This window comes from Channa argus, chromosome 11 (genome assembly GCF_033026475.1).
Source record: "Channa argus isolate prfri chromosome 11, Channa argus male v1.0, whole genome shotgun sequence".
NCBI lineage: Eukaryota > Metazoa > Chordata > Actinopteri > Anabantiformes > Channidae > Channa > Channa argus.
The window spans coordinates 9,005,262-9,021,291 of NC_090207.1; the positions used below are offsets into that span (position 1 = coordinate 9,005,262).

Here is a 16,030-nt window from a genome sequence, read left to right on the forward strand (position 1 = left end):
CAACACGCAAATGTGAGCAGAGTGAAATGTTCTCACATGATGAGCGACTCATGTTGAAGAGACGTCATGTTTCAAACCTGCTGATGTTGTAACTTCTCTCCTTCATAGTCCCGCTCAACAGTGCAGCTTTGTGCTGCAGAGGTGAGGGAAAACTGGAGTGTGTGTGTGTGTGTGTGTGTGTGTGTGTGTGTGTGTGTGTGTGTGTGTGTGTGTGTGGCTTACTACACATCCCGCACCTTCTCATTTTATGTCAGGAGACACTGCTGCATATCCTGGTCAAAGTGACAAAAGCAGCTGGTGACAGGTGTGTAAGATGTGTCAGATTTAAGTAAGATACAGCTGTTATTTCAGTGTGTCAGATTCATATTTAAAGAACCTCATAGTTAAATATTAACTAATATTAACTGTTTGATAAGACTCTCGATATATTCAAATTAACGGATACTAATAAAAAAACTTTCTCCAGCCTTAATTATTTAGTGGAATTCTAAATTACCTCTTTGAAGTCTCGCAAACATGCTAAATGGGCATTATGTCTTATAAACTATTGTTGTTTCTCTCTTTCTAGTGATGGATAATCACACCCAGGATTTATCTGAGTGACTTTTCTTCCTATTAGTGCAACAAAAAAAAAAAAAAACTCAAACACCTTGTTCACTTTGTGTCTTCCTTATCATCAGTAACAGGGTTGACTTTATTTTTAGGGCTGACACTCAGACTAATCCCATCTAATCCCATTGTTTCCTTGCCACACATGGGGAGATGTGTGAAGGGGATAAAAGATGAACAAGAGTTGTTTGACAAGGCAGCTTCTATTGTTCTGTCATGGTTCATATGGCACGGCTCCTTGTATTGTAGGAACCCTTGACAATAAGGCTTTGTTGGAAATCTTTCTTTCCCCCACTTGTGATTATTCTCATTATGATGAGAGTAGCAGTAAGCTCTACATGTAGTTTCCAGTCCTGACTACATATTAGTGAAGAACACAGGCCAGTATATGGCCTCTGCTATTCTGCCTGTGCTGCACTATGTGATTAGACATAATGGCTTGCAGATGTGTGTAATTGTCTTTTTTGTATGCTTAAGCATGTTCCTATGTATTAACCCAGTGGGACCCAGAGACTGTCAGGAATTAAAGTTTTATGTATGTATCTTTGTGTGTGTTTGTGTGTGCATTTTTACTCCTGTCTTTTAGAGAAACATCTAAATATCTGGGACTTGGACTTACAGAAGACATATTAGTGTAATAAGGTGGTTCTGACAGTCATGAAACCTGTAAGGGTCTCTTTTACCGATTAGTGTTCGGACTTTTAGTTTTAAGACCGGTTGGGTTGGCATAGGTGGAAGTAAAGAACTAATAAATAAAATTTGAAATTATTATTGATTGTAGTGAAGATATACTTGCTATCTACATTCCCCTATCTCTCTATCTATTGATCCATGAGTCTGAAAGTTTTCAGACATCCTTCACTTTTAAAAAATTTGTTATGTTGCTGCCTCATGGTACAATCATTAAAATTCATTATTTTTCTCAATCATCTACAACTATTGCCCCATAATGACAAAGTGATGACAAATGTTTAGAAATATCTATAAATTTAGTAAAAAGAAAAAAGTCAAATATTATATTATATATGACCCTTAGCAACAACACTTGTAAAGGGTCAGGTGCATCACATTTCTCTTGATAAATGCTGAGATGCTTCTAAACCTTGATTGGAGTCCATATGTAGTAAATTAAATTGATTGGACATGATTTAGAAAGGTCCACACCTCTCTACAGAGGGCCTCACAGCTGACAATGCATACTGTATGAGAGGGCCTTTGTAAGAGAGGTGACCAAGAATCCGATGGTCACCCTGCCTGAGCTCTAGAGGTCCTGTGTGGCAATGGGACAAAGTTTCAGAAGGACAACAATCACTTTAGCCCTCCACTGACCTGGCCTTAATGGCTGTGAGTGGCTAGACAAAAGACTCCCCTAAGTGCAAAACACACAAAAGCCTGTGTTTGCACATGTATCTCTCTCCATCCGTTGTTCTGTCATTGGGGTTGGAGGATACAGCTCCAACAAGAAGTATTTGGAGTATTTTCTGTTTGGCCTCCCCCCAGCCTGTACTCCACTGTACTTCTGTACTCCAGAGGTGAGCATTTGTGAGCAGCAATATGGTTTCACACCTAGAAAGAGTATAACAGATACAGTATTTGCTTTGAGGATGCTGATGGAGAAGTACAAAGAAGGTCAGAGGGAGTTGCATTGTAGAGAAAGTGCATGATGGGGTGCTGAGAGAGAAGCTCTGGTATTGTATGTGGAAGTCTGGAGTAGTATGGTGAGGTGTGATGTAGGTGTGACAGAGGAGTTCAAGGAGGTGGCGGTCCGCTCTGGAAAACAGAGGAATGAAGGTTAGTCAAAGCAAGACAGAATACATGTGTGTGTGAATGAGAGGGATCCAAGTAGAACAGTGAGGTTACAGAGTGTAGAAGGTGCAAGTACGTAAAAGTACGTAGGGTCAGCAGTTCAGAGAAATGGAGAGTGTGGAAAAGAGGTGAAGAGGTGAACGATCGTAGAAAAGTGTCAGGTCTGTTGTCTGATATGAGTTTTAGCAAGATTGAAAGGACAGGTGTTCAGGATGGTGGTGAAACCACCGATGTTGTTCGACTTAGAGACTGAAGAAAAGACAGGAGGCAGAGCTGAAGGTAGCAGAGCTTAAGATGTTGAGGTTCTATTTGGGAGTGACGAGGATGGACAGGATCAGGAATCAGGACATCGGAGGGACAGCTCATGTTAGATATTTTGGAGATAAAGTCAGAGAGGCCAGATTAAGGTAAAAACAAACCTGTATCTTGAAGTAAATATTAATACTCTGTTTTCTTTCTGTGCACCAGTCAATGTTTCCACTCACAGAAGCACAACATCTGTCTAACTAAAATAAGTTTACAAATCTTGGATTACAGAATTATGTTAAGTGGCAAATCTAAACATCGACCAGCACAAGAGCACTTGTAGACAAATGTCCTGTTGGTGTGCTTCTTAGAAAGTTACTTCTACATATGCTATGAACCATCACAAACTGAAACATCCACAAATCAGGCACCAACACAAAGCACAGCAAGCCAGCTAATACAGTTTTGCTTACTGGTCCCAGAGCAGGGTCACATCTGTCCGATATTATCTCTTTTAGCGTTTCCTAACGATGAAAAGTCAGTTGATATTACTCGTCTGGTCTCATACACTTTGTTTCTCATCCTCACATCCTCAAACATCACATCATCATTTACAGTTTAACATTTACCACATCACCTTTGCACTACATCTGTCATCTTAAGCAATACTAAGAATAGCCATAGACTTTTTTTGAGAATACCAAGCTATGGTACCGATGCCCCAAACTGTTACACAGTTCTGGCAAGGCATCTCCTGGATGGGTCCAATATTTGAGAATCTGGGCATGCTGTGGGTAAGGGACAGAAGCCATTCACCATACTAAGTCATTGGACCATCAAAATGTTTTTGACATCATTATTTTAATGTAAAATGTTACGTATCATCTAAGAAAAATTGCAATTTTAAGCTTATTATTGTCCACAGGCAGAGAAAACACACCCACACAAAATCCCCTGTCTCTTCACCTCCTCTGTTACCTATGTCATCCTATCTGGTTCTAATTGCACTGCTCAGCTTCTCTGTATTGTGGCTTGTAAGTTCCTGTGGAGAATCTGTCTTGATAATAAATGCTTAGTCGATTCCCACTGCTGTGTTGAGCATAATAGACGCAGCAGTGGGAACTGCTTCATCTTTTGCATGTGTATGTGAGAGATGTTACATGTTTATAAGTGACAAGGAGACAGATATGGGATAGAAACTTGAGAGTTGTACTGGAGTGGAATAAACAGGGTTTCTGGGTTGGCAGTAATGGTTTGTATGTATCTAATGGGATATTCAATCTGAATGGATCCAGATGATTGATTATTAGTGAAATTATAGCAAATAATCCCCCGATTTTATTTTCTTGCCCATTCCACTGTATTACAATATGCTGTGCAGTGATTTGACTATAATTCTATGTGCGTGTGTCCGTGGATGCGCATGTTTGTGTTTTTTCTTTTTTTTTTTCTTTTGCTTTTTTACATGCTTCAGCAGATTGAGCTAGCAGCCTATCAGCGGAAGGATGCATATGTGTATGCGCACGTATGCAGCAGCTGTGTGTGTTTTCAGTATTGAGTTCTGAAGGTTATAGAGCACATTTTTTCCATCCCTCCGTGGTTGTTATGGAAACAGAAAAAGGATGCTGAATGTAAAACTGTGTTTTGTAAAAGACTTTTTTTAATCCACCATGGACTTTGTGATTGTACATTATTCTACTGACATCTTTAACAAATTCCCCTTTCATCAAAAATGCAGTGACATTTGTTTTCTCTTTTGGGGACAAAGAATGTGGTAATATTCAAAAAGACTTTGGACTTAAACTTAGGTGAGTTCTTTTAATGCCAACAGGTCTCAGCGTAATATCAGCATCTAGGTGGGAGCTGTAACATGTTGAACTGCAGTGTCAGTGTCCGTGCCACGATGAAGGCAGCATACTGGGCTGTTTAGCCCTTTAGTAGCTGTAATCTGTAATTTCTGGCAGACTGAACCAGACGGGATGGAGTTAAACCTGTCGAAATATTATGTAAGTTTCACATACAAACAAATCTAAAGAAAACTCAAAAGAATTGACAAAATAATTATTCAAGGCCACATGTTGATGTGCATACATTGATCTTCTGCTGTATTGCTCTGTGCAGATGTGTGTTGTTTGACTTTATATTTAATCAACTATGTGGATCATAAAACAAAGTGTTTGCTGGACTATTGTGCAAATAAACAGAAACTGTAAGTTGGACAATATTCTTAAATGTCAGGTTCAGTCTGACAATGCAATAGATTAGGTTGTAAACTATATTAAACATTTTAAAAATGCGTGTATCCTCATAACAAAAAGCAGTTTAAAAATGAAGGTAAATAACACTGTATCCAATGAATGATGTCTGATTATGGTTTTTCCTTATTTTTTTGGGATTTCAGCTGTCTTAAAAAACTGTAAACTCGGTTCACATTTGTTGTTTGTCTTTATAAAAATGTTTGCAATTGAGTGATTTTGCTATGTTTAGAATGTTGGTTAAATGCAGTCTTTTCATTAGTCAAACTAAGAACAATATGGTTAAATAATAAAAAAATACAAAAGCAAAGAAGGACCAAGAAGTGTCTGATAAACTCTTGAAATTTGGCTAAACACTTTTTTGTATAGGTGTGAGGTGATTGTTTATTTTTGGAATCAGTGTATTTGGTTGGAAGGAAGGACTCAGTGAGACCAGCAGGACACCCAGCTGGTGGGGTGTTGTTAGGTTTCCGCTGTACATCCCCTCATCAGTGGCCATGGACGGAGTGTGTGAACAGCACTCCTGGTTTCCATTTGATCCGGTCTATCTTTTCTGCCATGCACTATGGATCACTGAGTCTAAATTGGTTAATTAAATGCAGCACCATGTCTGCCACACCTCTCCCCAATACAGCGTGTGGTGTAACCATAGTAACCCATGGGCTGGCTGGTGGCTCGTGTTGGCGGTTCATTGATAGGTACCTTGGTGAAAGTCGATCATGACAGGAAAAGACAGATTTAGAGGCGATAAACACTGACTGGCAAAGAGATGTGGCATCTGTGATCCAGCTGGAGTGGAGTTTTTAGCAGATGAGTCATTCTGTCTGTCAGTTGGTGCATCAGAGGAGCTCTCAAAGCAGCTTTAAGGGGTGTAAAGAATTCAAACTATTGTCATAGTATTTCTATAACTGCTATGTATCTAATGACATGGACTTGACAGATAGTGTTGTTTCAGTGTTTATCATTTTTATCCCCTTTTTTTTAATCACCTTGAAATCCTGCGCCCACAAGTGACAGAATAACACCCTCAGCTGTATTTCTATATAAAATGTGCTTGTAAGTACATTAATTACACTGTGATGCTGTGAATTTTGTTCTTTTTTTGTTCTTGTTTTTAATGCAATACCATTTTTGTACTCCTATGCTAAACCTCTCTCTGAAACTCTTTCTGTGAGCTGTGTCCTCATATGACTGTTCACCATTGGATTTAACAATCTTTCTTAACTGGACATATGTCTTGTAAATGGTTTGTTTCAGCCAAGTGGATGCAACCTGTTCACAAGGACATACAAGTGCTCAAGATTTTTTTGATTTACAGGCCTTTAGTGTTCCATATGTCTGCATACACAAAAAACTATTTGTGTCTCTCCCCAGTTTTGTTTTGACCACTTTTTGTTGTTTCATTATCTGACTGGTTATCAGGATGGGAGCGTTAGACAACATCTACAAAGGGCGCAGTACATTCATGGAGGAGCTGGCTGAGGCCTCAGAGATCATTTCGCATGCAACTGAATATTCACTGGTCATCCTTGATGAACTGGGACGGGGCACGAGCACCCATGATGGAATTGCCATCGCCTATGCCACCCTGGAGTACTTCATCAGAGATGTAAGTGTTTGAGCTAATCGATCCTGTGCTGATGACATGGGAATAAGACAATAAAAAGTAAATATTAAAAGAAAGAGAAAATAAATGAAGGGGCGTTTAGGGACAGTTACCTGTTTGTGTTGAAGCTCAAAATACCAAATAGCATGAAAGGCATTGTCAAAGACACACACACATTCATGTTGCTGATAAATCCAAATGCACTGTGACATCTTCAAACCAGGGCAGTTAACCTTCAAGCTAACAGCTTTTCATTAAGATGTGTCTGTACGTGTCTCTATTTGTGTGCAGGCAAGTGATCGATTACAGTGTATGTGTGCTCTGCAGAATGATCGTTTGTTTTGCTGAGAGATGAACCACTAGAGAGGCCTCAGCAGCAGAGCACCTCTCGAAAACTGAGCAGAATTATGGAGAAGCTTAATCTACAGTATATGGTTAATGTTTCCTGTAGGCAGTAAGAGGAGGATGCAGTGGAAAGGGAAAGACAAAGAGAAACATATCAAATTGTTGAAGGGATTATTATAAACTGTAGGTGAGCTGATGACAGGCAGGCTGTCCATGTCATGTAATCATATGCTACCATATGCATTGTCAGCATTTCTTTAAGTGTTCTCTCTTGTCAGCTGTGGTGTGTATAGAAAGCAGAGAGATTGAATTTGAGCTGGAAGAGGCAAATGTTCACTGACGAGAGGAGACAGTGCTGGTGATACAGTATGTGGGGTACCTTGAACCACTATTCCTACGAGAGAGTGTGTGTGGATGTGTGTTTGTGGATGTGTTCTGGTGGGATTATATGAACTGGCACACTCGGGAGCCCTTTGGGTGTTGCACAAGATTGCGTATCTCTATTTTGATAGAACAGATGAGTTGTGCTCTGCACCAGTGGCAAACCGCACACAAAATTAGCGACCAGCCAGTGAACATAAAACACGAAGCATTTCAAGCGGCAGACCAAGAGTCAGAAGGTGGATAAGACAAAAATGGGACGTATTTTATTAGGTGATCTTATATATTGTATATTCAACTTGTTGTGATGTTCACACAAAGAGAATTATAGTCAAATCACTGCACAGTTTACTGTAATACAATGGCTGGGCAGGAAAAGAAAACAAAGGCTCTTTAAAATATCATGTAGTTTAAAAGGCAGTGTAAAAGATGCAGAGACTGCTCAAATGTATCATTTCTTTCATTACCCCAAAAATATGTATGATGAAATTCTGCACTTGGGGCAACTGTGGCGGAGTAGGTAGAGTGTTCGTCCACCAATTCCACAATTGTTATTGGTTTGATCTCTACAATTGTTGTTGGTCATCGGGATTTGTTCGGATAGAATATTCAGTCATTTTGTCTTGTCTTCTTGTCATTGACATACATGTGAACAAGATAAAGTATTTTATTCAATGATCTTATATATTGTATATTCAGATTGTTGTGATGTTCTCAAGTGGCCCAATAACTGTTAATCCAGCTTTAAAACTGATGGACACTGATCTGATCAATCAAACTGGACTTCAAAACCAACACACACACACACACACACACACACACACACACAAACACTCTCTCTTTGGTGTATCTAACAGTTGGTGCGCATGTGGTATTAGATCCCTCCAGACTGTAGCAGCTCTGGGGAGAAAAGGATTTATCAACTCAGATGGTCTGTTTTGACCTTTGGGACCACGTATTTCATCTCCCATTTGCAGAACATTGTTTTGCTTGCTATTGTGGAAAAGCTCACCAAGCTGACAGTGGACTACACAAACCAGTGATTTTGACTTTTCTGGTAAAGGTATGAGCCCCAGCGTGCGACTACATTCACAGTGACAGATACAATTGATGGTTTTCTCAAGGTGTATCATGAAAGGTCTTTGGTACACACATATTTTTTCAGATTTCAAAGGCCAATAGCTCTAAATTGCACTTACCTCTGTTCAAATATTGATGAACAAACATTTATCTTTGAAAAACCTCCTTTCAGTTTTAATGTTTGGCCAGTTCCACATTAATATTTGGACATAATCTTTGGGTTATGTAATCCTGCTGGAAAGCATAGAATGAAAAATGTGTAAGTAGCAGCTAATGCAGCAGGGAGCTGCTGTTGGCAGGAGGAGGGAGCTCTCTAACTACCTGTTGTGTAACAGCATTGATTTGTTAGAAAAGCCTTGCTATTAAAGGAAAGACAAACAAAAGAGCACAAAAGAAGTTATGCTTTACAGCGAAAGGCTTCCTCAGGACAGGCAGACACGTCTTTCATGCTCACTCCTCTCCCTACACCTACACCTCCTCCTCCTCCTCCTCCTCCTCTGCCCTGTCCTCCTCCTCCTCACAAAAGTCAGACTACTCCCGCTTTGACTCGGTTGTTATAGTAACACACCTTTTCCTGTCCCCAACACTCACCTGAGAGGTAGTTAAGAATGTAGATGGATTTCATAACACCACTCAATGAAAGCGACAGCCTTGATGAAGAAAGGAAAAAAAGGAACAGGAAGGCAGATTACTAAATTTATGAGTTGTGTCTGCTAAAAGTTTCAGGGGTTTTGGTGAAATCACAGCCTATGTACATGTTCATCCAATTTAATTCTTTTCTCGCTGTGATGGTTGAAGTACCTCAAGCTGTCCTCCGTTTTAACCATTACTCACTCTCCGACTCAGTTGGACTCTTATGTTTATTCACGCTAACAGCCAGTTATCCTGCCATTAGCTTCACACCAAGGTTATCACTAGGTTTCGCTCTGCCCTCGTACAGTGACTCAGAATTGCATGTTAATGCACAAGCATGGTGATAGCCACTGTTATAACTAAGACAGTCAGGCCCTGCTTTACACGTGGCCTCACTGGAGAAGCAGAACTCACTAAAGCTCATTTTTGGCTACACACTAATGGGTACATTTCCAGTAGAACGTATTGTTCCATGTGGGCGTAAATGGTCTGATGTGCTTAAGCTGATGCACAAAGCTCCTTTGAAGGCCCACATGTGCTCCACTGCACTCTGAGCCTGCACTGTACTCACATGGATAAGATGCTTGTCTGTGTTTCAGCTCACTGTGTCGAACCTTCTGGTCATTCTAAATTTCACTGTAGTCATTTCACTAGAAGTGTTATCATTTCATGCATTGTTCACAGTGGCAGTGATTCCTACATGTGCGTCAGGGTCCAAAAAAATAGGTCTTACAATATAAACTAAGAGGGATGCAAGATGATTCAAGTAGTATCAAAGAAATGCATGACAGTATTTCTGTCATGCAATTACGTGTACGGTTTCTGACTACTCCCTTGCTTGCTTGTTTCTTTTGAAATATTCAATACTTTCACCTCTTCAGGAGTCAACAATGATGAGGGGCAGACAAGGAAAGATTGCTTGATGTTGAGGATGTCACAATTAAAAAAAAAAATGTTCAAGGTAGATGCTAACTAGAACATCGCTTTAATCGCGAACGAATGTTGAGAATGATTTATATTGGGCCACACCTTTGATATTTTTCTGATGAGTTAATTTGTTCAGTAATCCTTTTTCTCTAAAACAATGTCAAACTGTGACAAATGTTTCTGTTTATTTCGAACTGTAGAAGGCTCAACACGCTACACTTTTATAAACTGGAAATAAAAATATTCACGTTTCATCCTTGAAAAATAATAGTAAAAATGTAGATATAACAATTGTTCAGTTTTTGTCGACTGACTTATTAACTTGATTAATTGACTGACTATTAATTTATTTAGTCTTAGTACAAGTTAGTTTTTTGTTTGTTTCATACATGAATGCTTTTAAACTTTCCTCTGATTCCCCTATATTAGAATAATTCTTTAATTCTTAAGTAAAAGTACTTTTTATCATTTATCATATACTTTTTATCAGTTCAGATGATATTGACAATTAGTATAAACTTCATAGTGTGATCAACAAGATAACATAATCTGAACTAAATGTTCCTCCAAGTGATGTCATCTAGAGTTGTTTTTTAGCTAGACGTAGGGTGATATTTTATTATAGGGAAGAGGAAACTTTAATGGCATTCATTTACATGTACTACTCAAACTATAGACCCCAAAAAAACAAGTTCATTATCAATGAAGGTGTCCTTTAAAAAGAAGCTTTTTTTTTTTTAACTGCTAGGAACAGCTTGCATTAATTTGAAAATGTAAATTGTGTGGCAGGTGTTAGTGAAAAAGTGCAATCTCACTAAATGTGATTGTTAAATGTGTTCTGAGCAGGAGTTTTTGCCTTAATAACAGACCGTAATTGCAACAGAGAACAGCATCCTGTCCCCAGTAATTGGAATGACACGGATTATCGAAATGTGGCCCACTAAATTACAAGTGTGTCAAATAATGCAAGTCATAAAGCTTTACACCTTTGGAGAAGTGAATGGTCTGCACTTACATGGCGCTTTTCACTCAAACCTCTTTACACTGCTTCTCATTCACCCATTTCCACTCCCAATCACACCGACGGGGAAGCTTCTATGCAGCTGACCAACCCTCACTGGGAGCAACTAAGCTGGGGTTCAGTGTCTTGCTCAAGGACACTTTGATATGTGACTGGAGGAACTGGGGATCGAACCAACAACAATTGTGGGATTGGTGGTCGACCACTCTACCTACTCCACCACAGTTGCCCCAAGTGCAGAATTTCACCATACATATTTTTGAGGTAATGAAAGAAATTATACATTTGAGCAGTCGTTGCATCTTCTACATTTGCAGCTCTGCCCTGTGCAGAAAAGGTTGCATGTATTTATGCCTATTATTGTTACAGCTTTAAAATGGGATACTTAGTTTAATATCATTGACCGTGCCAGTAGATTATTATCTAAGGGCCCTGAATCAGTGGTCTGTGTAAGCATCCTAGGTCAGTTCTTGCTGCTGCACCATTGATCTTACAAAAAAGCTGCAAACCTAATTTCCAAAATACAGTATGTCCACTTTACCAAAAGACAAAATATGAGTTAAAGGGAAAGTCATCAGCTGTCGGTCAGAGGTCGGTGATTTATGCAGATGTATGCATCATTTGCAGTGTCTCTTTTTTTTTTTAAACACACACACACACGCAGAGAGACACAAAGCCTTGTTAGTTGGGAGGTGAGAACCCAAGGGTGCTGACTTGAGTTAAAATTGGATTTGTGTCTTATTGGACAGAGAGCAGTAACAAGACAGAGAGAGCAATAGTGGTGTTGACACTGCTGGCCTTTTCTTGATGAGCTGATGACTGAATGGAAGTGTACTTACCCATCTTTGACAACATATCATTAAGAAACAGCTGAGTAGAGCGGTGATTCTCCACAGGTGTACAGTGCAACAGACAATAGTTAAAGTTGGAGGAGAGGAAGAAGTGACACAGTGCAGAGAAAGTGCTATCTGTGGTTTGTGGCAGCTCAGCAGTCTTGTCAGTTTAATTTAAACCTTCAAGTGAACCAAACATACAGCGTATCCTGTCTTTGGCCACTCCAAGCATTCCTCTAGAGCATACAGCAGATTCTAGTTTACAATATGAGTAGATATTTGGAGATTTTCCTCTTAATCAGAGACGTGAGACATTTGGTGGTGGCATAAGCACCAAAATGTATGGATGACATTTAGTTTTCCTTTTGGCTGCTCCCTTTAAGGGGTCGCCACAGCAAATCGTCTGCCTCCATCTAACGCATCAGATTTGGTGTGGGAGTCGTGATTCGCATGTTTAATTTGGCATGTGTTTTACGGCGGATGCCCTTTCTGACATAACCCTCTGCGTTTATCCAGACTTGGGACTGGGAAAACAAGACACTGGCTTGTGCCCCCTTGTGGTTGCATTAATATGTATGGATGACATCATTTTGAGTAAACTTTGTCCCAGATGCTCAGAATCAGCATTATTTTCTACAGAAATCTGAAGTTAAGTTTTACTTAAAGATGCGTTGAAATGTTGTTTGTATGGTGAGACACCAATTTGTATGGTGAGTGTGGACAATATAATTTAATTAGAAACACGCCAACATTATCCTTTCAGTAATTACCAGTAAGACCAATTGTGTGTAAAAGATGATGGCATCTAAAAGCCTGTAGTTTTATTTTTAAAGTCATCTTGATTCAAAAATTATCCAATTAATAGATTAATTGTTTCAGCACTGGTTTCATCAGATGGTCCAGCTCTGCAGAACAAGGCTGTAAGTGCACCTTGGTCAGTCAGCTAATGAGCTGTCATTAGCACCAAATCAGTCCATTATCCAGTCTGCAGTCTCCCTCTGCCACTCATCGGTTGCTTTTACCTTTACCAGTGTAGGTGAACAGGAATGATTCAAGAAGCTCATCTCTGTGGATTTGTCGTATGAGCGTATTATACAGTACACGTGTTTCAGCAGATACAGGTCTGCATGTCTTTCAGAGTGTGGAATTCCTAGTGATGTGACCTTTCTTAGACCGAGCATCTAGCAGCCCTTTATTGGAGCTGTTTGCTTCCTGCAGTGATGTAAGTCAGGCCTGCTCCACAGTGAGAACTCAAACATGATCTGTTATCATTAGTCATCATTGGCCCCAGTTGTTATTACTGTTATTACTGGGGCCATTTTTGGTATTTTCAATCCAGCACTGCTTCAAACAACTTCTTCCTACTCCACTTACATGATTGGGTGGGTAAAGTAAACAGGAAAAGGAAATGCATTTGTTTTAGTGAACAGCTCTTAGCAGCTGTCCTGACAAAACGGCAAGAGAAAAGTGTTTGCATTTGACAGAGAGGCTGAGTGAGTGAGTGCAGCCAGCACTTGCTTTTTGTCAATTTCATGTCTTAAACTTAATGCCAGAGTTTAATCACGTAGCCTTCGGGTGCCCCCCAGGCCTGACAGGGATTAAAGAATAGTCAGATGAAGGGTGAGTTGTCTTCACTTTGCTGAAATTCTCTCCAGAACCTGAAAAGCTGAGTTTATAGTTAAAGGCAGAAAATGGCAGTGATTGACTGTAGAAAGAAATTAGAGTAAGGAAAAACAAAAGAACTATAGTAAATAGACTAATAGGGGAAAAAGTGATACGGCGCTGTAATAATGTGGTAATGTCTTCACATACTGGCCAAAGAACAGTATATGTCGATGCTCTGCCTTTTGTTTTTCAGCTACAACTTTTGCTAGTTTGTGGTAATACAGACAGTGTTACATAATGCAACATTTGTTCTGATACCATTTGGTATACTTATTACTTTATCCCTCATCTTTGTCTTTCTGTTCTTTTTCCCTCCTACTCTTCTCTTTTGTGTGAGAATGACATGCGAGAACAAAATAGTCATATTAACTAGTCAATGGACAAAGCAAAACATTTACTTGAATATAGTTAAAATCCCAGTGTTTATTAGTTGTGATAAGAATGAAGAGAACTTATATAACTTTAAAAAAAATATTTATATTATCCTACAAATATTCATTATCTCAAGATGGCATTCCTAAAAGTATAGGGATGTTTCTTCTGTACCAGCAGAATTTTATTTTTTATTATCTATCATATCTACCATACCATGTGGCCCTCAGAATGAATTGTAATAACTTTCTGTTTAAATTTTTCAACTACTCAAGACGTGTTTACTTCTAATTAGATTTTAGCATGCTAACACGTTAACCTTTTGAAACAAGGAAGTATTAAATTTGCTAAATGCCAATGTGCCATTGTATATATGTTCAGTTTCCCTTACGCAGGTAAGGTCTCATTAAGAGATCCTGCAAAGTTAACATGCTGATGTTAGCATTTAGCTAAAAGTGATCCATTCAGTTTTGATGCCGCTTTTCCCATAAGAGAATGGAGGGTGGTAATTGGGACTGGAGTTGCTCCCAGCGAGCATTAGGCAATTGGCGTAGCCTTTGGGTGACCCTGGACAGGTTGCCAGTCACTCACAGTACTACCACACAGACAACCGTTCACACTCACATTTAAACCCACAGACAGTTTAGAATCACATGTTGACCTAACTTGCAAGTCTTTGGGCTGTGGGGGGATCCTGAAGCACGACCATATATGTTCCACACAGAAAGCACTGCTGGGTCTAAATGCAGTCTCATAGTGCCACCAGCATGGCTGTAGACAAACCTGGTAACAAAATGTGCATCTGCATGTGTTAAACAGATAATGTGAAACACAACAGCCACTTTTCAAGTTTTACTTTAGTTTCTTGCCTATATTCTGTGCACAATGTGATGATCAGATCTCATTTTTCACGGGCACTTTGCAAAGCTGGTGAGTAGGTGGGAAGGTGGTAGATCTGTTGTCAGTAAAACCAAACATGGCAGGTGCAGGATCACCACAAGTGATGTACTCTACTGACTGTGCTTTTTTCCTTACTGTTACCAACCAGTCTTTCGTGACTGTCTGAAATGTGAACACAGTTCATAGATTTAACTTGTACTTCACCTTCTTCATCCTTTTTTAGGTCAAAGCTCTTACCCTGTTTGTGACCCATTACCCTCCTCTGTGCGAGCTAGAGCAGGTGTATCCTGAACAAGTAACTAATTACCACATGGCCTTCCTGCTCAATGAACCTGACATCACTTCTGACACTGATGGTATGTGTGTGTGTGGCCGTGCGAAAGTACATAAAATTGTTTTTGGGTGGAAATTATGAGTTTAACACTCACCTTGCAGGCAAATTTGGAACAACCATGTTCTATTTGCCTAGATTTTAAAATGTATGTATACTGCATATGTGGACAGGTGAAGAGGTTCAGCCAGAGTTCATCACCTTCCTCTACCAGTTAACTGAAGGAGCTGCAGGCCGGAGCTACGGCCTGAATGTTGCCCGACTGGCTGACATTCCCAACTCCATACTTCAAACGGCTGCATACAAGTCTCGAGAGCTGGAGAACATGGTCAACAACAGGAGGTAGAGCAAACATAAATACATTATAACATCTTAAGGTACTAGTGGCACAATGAAAGTCCAGGATTCATTTGAGCAACATATTCATACATTTTGAAGGCTTATCAGATACCAAAGCACTGCACAATAATGTGTAATAAAGATAATAATTTTTTATCCCAATGACAATCTCAAGTTAACTGCAGAATTACACCAGTCATGTCACAAAGTACCTACCAAAAAAAGTTGCTTGAAAACCTGTGTTTTATTGAACCTAACAATTAATTTTTTGTTGATTAATTTATCGATTTGATTTTCTCCAACTAATCGATCAATCTATAGATTATTTTCCCATTAAGCCCTTTTTTTTCAAATATTATTACAATTAATATAACCATTAAATGCTTACATTTTGCTTTGCTTTAAGAAAAATAACCCTCATTCAAATGTGACCTGTTTCTGTACCTATGACTGGAAGCTGGAAGCTGAGGATTCAAGAGCATAATAAACTATTATACCAGCTATTATACCAGGAGTAACTTTGAAGTAACGTCTGTCCAGTCACTAGGGACTGCAACTTTTCACACAGGCTCAAGTCAAGTCGGTTAATACCCACACACTGTTGCTATTTGGGACATTCAAATAGCCACATTGTAGCAACATTTCTTTAGATAGGAGTTGGATGGTATGAAAATGTGCAAC

General features: G+C 39.4%; 1 protein-coding gene across 3 annotated transcripts in view; it reads left to right on the forward strand.

The window, feature by feature from the left end:
• Positions 1–16,030, forward strand: part of msh3 (mutS homolog 3 (E. coli)) — a 33,631-nt gene that overhangs the window by 16,370 nt on the left and 1,231 nt on the right. For 2 of the 3 annotated variants that reach the window (XM_067521946.1, XM_067521947.1), the window contains exons 21-23: positions 6,339–6,525; positions 14,903–15,035; positions 15,184–15,352. In XM_067521946.1, coding sequence (XP_067378047.1) covers positions 6,339–6,525; positions 14,903–15,035; positions 15,184–15,352 — 489 coding nt within the window. Of the gene's footprint in view, positions 1–6,338; positions 6,526–14,902; positions 15,036–15,183; positions 15,353–16,030 lie in introns of those variants that run through there. The other variant, XR_010915598.1, reaches the window with a different exon arrangement.